This window comes from Phaseolus vulgaris, chromosome 3 (assembly GCF_051622355.1).
Source record: "Phaseolus vulgaris cultivar YP4 chromosome 3, ASM5162235v1, whole genome shotgun sequence".
In the NCBI taxonomy this organism is placed as follows: Eukaryota; Viridiplantae; Streptophyta; class Magnoliopsida; order Fabales; family Fabaceae; genus Phaseolus; species Phaseolus vulgaris.
The window spans coordinates 27,324,494-27,330,078 of record NC_143500.1 but is presented as its reverse complement, the minus strand read 5'-3'; the positions used below and the strand labels follow the sequence as shown (position 1 = coordinate 27,330,078).

The 5,585-nt window shown below is 33.5% G+C and overlaps 1 protein-coding gene across 2 annotated transcripts; it reads right to left on the bottom strand.

Annotated features, from left to right (window-relative positions):
- Positions 1-304: 304 nt before the first annotated feature.
- On the bottom strand, positions 305-4,825 carry LOC137806919 (adenylyl cyclase). 2 transcript variants are annotated; one of them, XM_068607307.1, is made up of 11 exons: positions 4,569-4,825; positions 4,384-4,491; positions 4,144-4,298; positions 3,967-4,060; positions 3,798-3,868; positions 3,609-3,715; positions 3,062-3,183; positions 1,859-1,947; positions 1,505-1,564; positions 844-948; positions 305-752 (listed from the first exon to the last, which is right to left on the bottom strand). In XM_068607307.1, exons 1-11 carry the CDS (start codon positions 4,669-4,671, stop codon positions 633-635), a joined length of 1,134 nt encoding a protein of 377 aa, XP_068463408.1. In that variant the 5' UTR covers positions 4,672-4,825; the 3' UTR covers positions 305-632. The 2 variants fall into 2 exon arrangements, with proteins under 2 accessions (XP_068463408.1, XP_090156678.1); XM_090300552.1 differs by having other exon boundaries at positions 4,384-4,495; positions 4,569-4,797.
- Between the last annotated feature and the right edge of the window lie 760 nt (positions 4,826-5,585).

Genomic DNA, 5,585 nt, shown 5'->3' with positions numbered 1-5,585 from the left:
ACCATACAAAATCCACATAAATTCAACCACCAAAAAATAATCCATAAAAAGTGGCATGATTTTAAATATAAAATAATTTTAGTGTTTTAAAATATGAATTAAATATGAGCAGACTTCACTTTCTTTCAAAAAAAATTCTAATAATTTGGATTGAATGCTGTAAAATTTATTGGAACATCACAACTTTGTTTACCAAAAAAAAAAACTTTTGAACCAATTGCATACACCCCTATATAATTTTCTTTTCTTTCTCGTCAGGAATTATTTAACCCAAATTATCAACCAAATGAAATGTGAATACAAGTTCGAGGCCAACCAAAGCAATTGCTTGCCGTTCATCCAGTAGAGTACACATGCCAGATTATTTTTGTTTCAACATAATCTTCCGAAAATTTCGGTTTTCAAACACTGACTAAATCCCATAGTATGCTACCAAAAACTTAAGTACTTGGAGACATAAAATAAGAAATGGTAAGAATGGAAGCAAAGTAATAATTTTAATTTAGTAATCAACATTAGCTATGATCGCAGACTCCTTATCTATATCCTGGCTAAGGAAGCATCGTCGTAAGGAGTTACTCCGCAAATAAGCACATTCTGAAATACAATGTAATCAAATTCTGAACTCAATGCTATTGTGGAATACCTTCCTTCCTGTTTAGGTCTTCCAAACTTACATTTGCCTCAAGACCCATGCTCAGCAACTCACTAACCATGATAGGGATATCAGATTTCAAAGAGGCTGCTAATGCCTGTCAGAAAAGCCAACAAAAGCATAAAACAAATGTAAGAGTTATAGCACCAAAAATGAACCAAAATGTCAACAATAGCTTTTTGGTATACCTTTCTGTCCTCATCTTTTTGGTGCTTAATAACTTCTAAAGGCCACTCGGATACAAGCTTCTGAAGTTCACCCTTGATGCCTGACTTTTTTGTATCAGACAAGGTCTAGTAATAGGTGAGTCAAAAGAAGGAAGAATTATTTATTTTATACAGAACAAAGCAAAGACAAATATGAACGTCCATTCAGTATGCTAACAGTCATTCTAATCAATAATACAACGTCATCAAAACAAACAGAACATAGGTGAACTGTGAAGGATTAACGTCAGAACAGTAATCTAGTGGCTCACATCCAGATCATACCTACTCAATTCAATCATAAAGTTAATAATCATCAACAATATTGAATTCTTATATCACACAAAAATCAAGCAACAAAAAACATTTATCAAATATAATCGGATATAGTTCCTTCACTTCCATGTTATTGGAACTAATTTGATTCTAAAGTTCCTTTCTGAAAAGCTATAATTTTAGGAACAATTTAATACATGTACTTGTCTGAACTGATTTTTACTTCAATCCATGTTTTCAGGGAAATATCTTTACAATTTTCTCCCATTCTCTAATTTCCAATTGTAGAGGCTTTTCCTAGTTCACTCTTTGGCAAAGAAAGTTATGTCAAAGGTACGTGTACAATACAATAACATAAAGTCCATACCTGATTTAGAACTTGAATGACAGCAACTGCATCACTGGGTTTACGTTCCAACAGAAGACCCTGTAGAAGTATAAATAAACAGACTTACACAGATAAATCAAAACATGCCAAAAAATATAAAATAAATATGAAGCCTGATTTCAAGATTAGACTATTTTTAACTAATTTTAAGACTAAAAATAGACTAATTTTAAGACTAATAAATCAAAACATGCCAAAAATACAAAATAAACTTTGTGCAATATGGTATGCTTTTGCAGAGCACAATATCTACCGATCATATATCATTGAGATTTTGTGTGATACGATAACTCATGTATAGCATATAAACAATGGTGTAGATAGATTTGCTACCTTGGCACAAGAAAACCCAGTTGCCAAAGTGTGCTGCTTCATTGTATCAGATCTCAAATTTTCTATTTTCCACAATGATTTGGTGTCCCCTTCAAAGTAAATGAAATAAATAAATGACTGAATTGGTATAAGCAGAAATGATTTTAGAAAGCTCAATATATATTGAAATATCACAATACTACTTTACGCACTTGAAGAGGTTATTAATATTAAAGGGACCCACAAGTATTGAAAAACAGTCGAGAGAAAATAATTTTTCCTTTGCATGATTGTATTTGGGACTATTTTTCCTTAGCATGATTGCTAAATCAGTGAAGATGATATTCTATTTGGGACCATTCTAAAAGTCCCAATGCCTCCAAGAAGACCCAAGCATATAAACATAATCAGTTGACTATCATCGCTCAAAGCTCAAATAAGAAGAGTTTATCATGCAGACCAAATCTACTATGGATATTCTTTACGGTGCTTATACATTGGTCTGATTATATTGGTTCTGTAAACAATCACAATAACAGACAACATCATTATATTGAAATACTACCTTGATTATTACTAAACAATCTACCACATTTACATAACTAAACCTAACTTCCAACTACAGAAGATAACATTATCAGACCAAAATGTAAGCTATGAAAAAAAGTGGAAGAATTGAAATCATTTGACTAAAACTATGGTGTATTCCAGGCCCGTTAAAGAAAGCACCTGCCTTCTATTCCACCAAATAACAACAAAAAACAGTTTTTATTTTCTAATACCAAAATCCCACTAGGCCACTTGTGCTAACTAGGGTGCGTATTTGAAGAAAAATTGTGCAACACCAGTTCAAGTGCAACAGCCTTCCCGTAAATAAAAATACTAATGGCAGAGCTAGCTTGTAACATTGATTTCTCATTTGATGAAATAGCATTCACAACCTAGTCTATGTAGTCTATCTTTTGGGCTTCTTTCAAATATTTTAGGACTAAGAAACAACAGCTTTGCCACCATAGGAGAATATGAAAGCTAAGAAAGAAAAATTAAAAACCAGTAGAAACTAGCCAATTTATAAATCTCCAAAAATTTGTAGATTTCCTAACAACTGTTGAATAAAGGAATCCACTTTGACAAACTGCTATTAAATTAAAGCTAATAAAAACTCATAAAATTGGGATATCAAGAAAAATATGAAATAAAAAATAAAATTCAAAACATGCATACCTCTTTTGGCAGCAAATTGCATCCATGTCTCAAATGAGGTTTGTCGTAGTTTTACACCAGCCTTCACAAACCTTTCTGCATACTTACTAATCAACACCCAGTCATCTGTATTGTAACAAATGCTGCAAATGATCAACCCAGGTAACAGGTTAGAGGCATATGCAAACGAGAATGAAAGCATCATAACAAGAAGGTTCAACTCAAAGGAGGATAATACAAATTTCTTACTTATAAGTTATATCCTTTAATGTCATATCACAATACTAAAGACAACCTTTATAGGTGTGAAAAGAAGCTAAGTTCTCCCTTCTTGTCCTGATTTGCTTCCCTTTTTGCTTCAAAGAAAGGTTTTGGGTACCAAATACTAGTTATAATGCACCCTGCCTTCTTGTTGTTGGAAATTTATACAAAAACCAACTGTATTTTCAGACTTGTGGCCTCTCACACGTGAATAGGCACTAATTGCTTTCATACAACCCATATTCATATTTTAACAACTCCACCGCAAAAACAAAATTGAGAAATTTTTTTAAGAACTTCAATATACCTGAAAACTATATCTGCTGTCCCTGGTTGCAATGGTAAATCGTTCTTCTTCAGAAGTTTCATTACTTCCACCAACAGTTTAGTATCATTGTGGTCCTTAGCATACAGCTGAAGCAAATTGAAATTAACTTACCGACTGTAAATCGGAAACATGATCAAAGAATTTCGAGCATTAATATGCCAACAATACCAGTAAATAGTGAGCAGATGCAATACTCGGGGTCAATCCATAGACATTATGCTTCCACAAAGCCTTCTTTCCTGTACACACATTTTAGCCACATTGCCTCAATATCTCATATCTTAAAAGTTCCATAAACGAAAAAACAAAAGTTGAGGCTCCAGTAAATTGCACATACCAAAATCAAGAGCTCCTGCATGAACACACGCCTTGGTAACTTCACGACAGAGATTGCAATTAAAATTGTCATGAATTCGAAGATTCGACAACCTCTGTTTACAAATTAGATTAAGATCCATCACCATAAATAACAATTACAATAATTGATAGAAAAGAAAAATGAATAGAAGCTAACAAATATGCGGAGGTTCTGCAGAATGTCGAACAGAAGTCTAATATCGTGTTGGTGTTTGCAATTTGAAATCATTGACCACAACCAAGCATTTGGAGGCATTGATCGTTTAACTTTTACAGAGTCAAGCATTTTCTCGTATAATTCCTTCACATCCCCTGCATTCAAGATTCGATAATATAAACAATACATCGAAAAATGAAATCTGAAGAGCAATTTATTCGAAGCAAACGAAGGAAGAACCTGAGGGAGCTTCTTCAACGGTATCCACTCCTGAAGAGCAAAATGCCTTAGACAAGAAGCAGTGTATCGGATCAGTTGTCACTCGCCGGTAAACGTGTTGCGCGAGCCCTGTCTAATTCAACAACTACGTATTGTTAAATCGTTCGATTCAAACATCGATTAGAAGAAACATTTCGCTTAATTACCTGAGAAAGGAGAGACCGCGGTGTAGTGAGGAGCTCCAGAGGCTCGGAGATGAGGCGAAAGGAACAACCGAGAGACTCGGCGAGCGTTTGAGACGGCTTGCATTGCTCAGTGAGAAACAACCGAGTCAGACTTAGTTGCCGGTTCCGGGTGGCGAACTCGGTAGGTTTAGGGAAGAAGATACTGCAAAGAACCCTTTTGGTTCAGGATTTACGAGACTAGGAGAGAGAGAAAGAGTTGTAATGAAGTTGTAACTTTTATTTTTTAAATTTTGTTTTTCATATAAAAATACTTTTTGCTTCAAAATATTTTTTTATAATTTCATTAAATAATTAAAATTTACATATATAATTTAATAATAAAATTATCTTAAAATATTAAAAAATTATAAATATTTTTATGTTAAATTTAAAATAGAATTTATCCATTTATGTAAACTTTTAAAAATTATTCATATCACTACAAGAAACACATGAAATATAAACTAATTTCGGATAAAAAAAATAATTAGTTGTTATAATAACTAAATTAGATATTATTTTAGAAATTAAAAAAAATAGTTTCTAAATTAGTTTCTATTATTGTTAAATGGTTTTTAAATTGGTATCTAATTAGCTACCAGGTTTTAACTACCAATTATTTAGTTTTTAAATTTGGTAGCAAAAAACTTGGTTGATAGTAGGGATGGCAAAGCGGGGCAGGTCGCGCAGACCGGCCTACGGCCCGCTGGTAAAAATGCGGGGTGGGCTCACCTTTTCAACCTGCTAACCCGTATTAGCTCGCCCCGCATAACCCGCGGCCCGTGCGGCCCAGCAGCAGGGCGAGCTGGCCTGCAAGCCCGCAAACCAAAAAAAAAAACAAAAAACAAATTAACTTTGGCAGCAGTGGAGTAAATGTTTTGTTTTTCTTCCTTTTTCATTTTGGGATAGAAAATTACAAGTGTCATTAGAGTTATAATTTCCTTAAGACTCCTTTTTGGTCTAGTTATGGGGATGAAAATACATATATGATATTTTCAT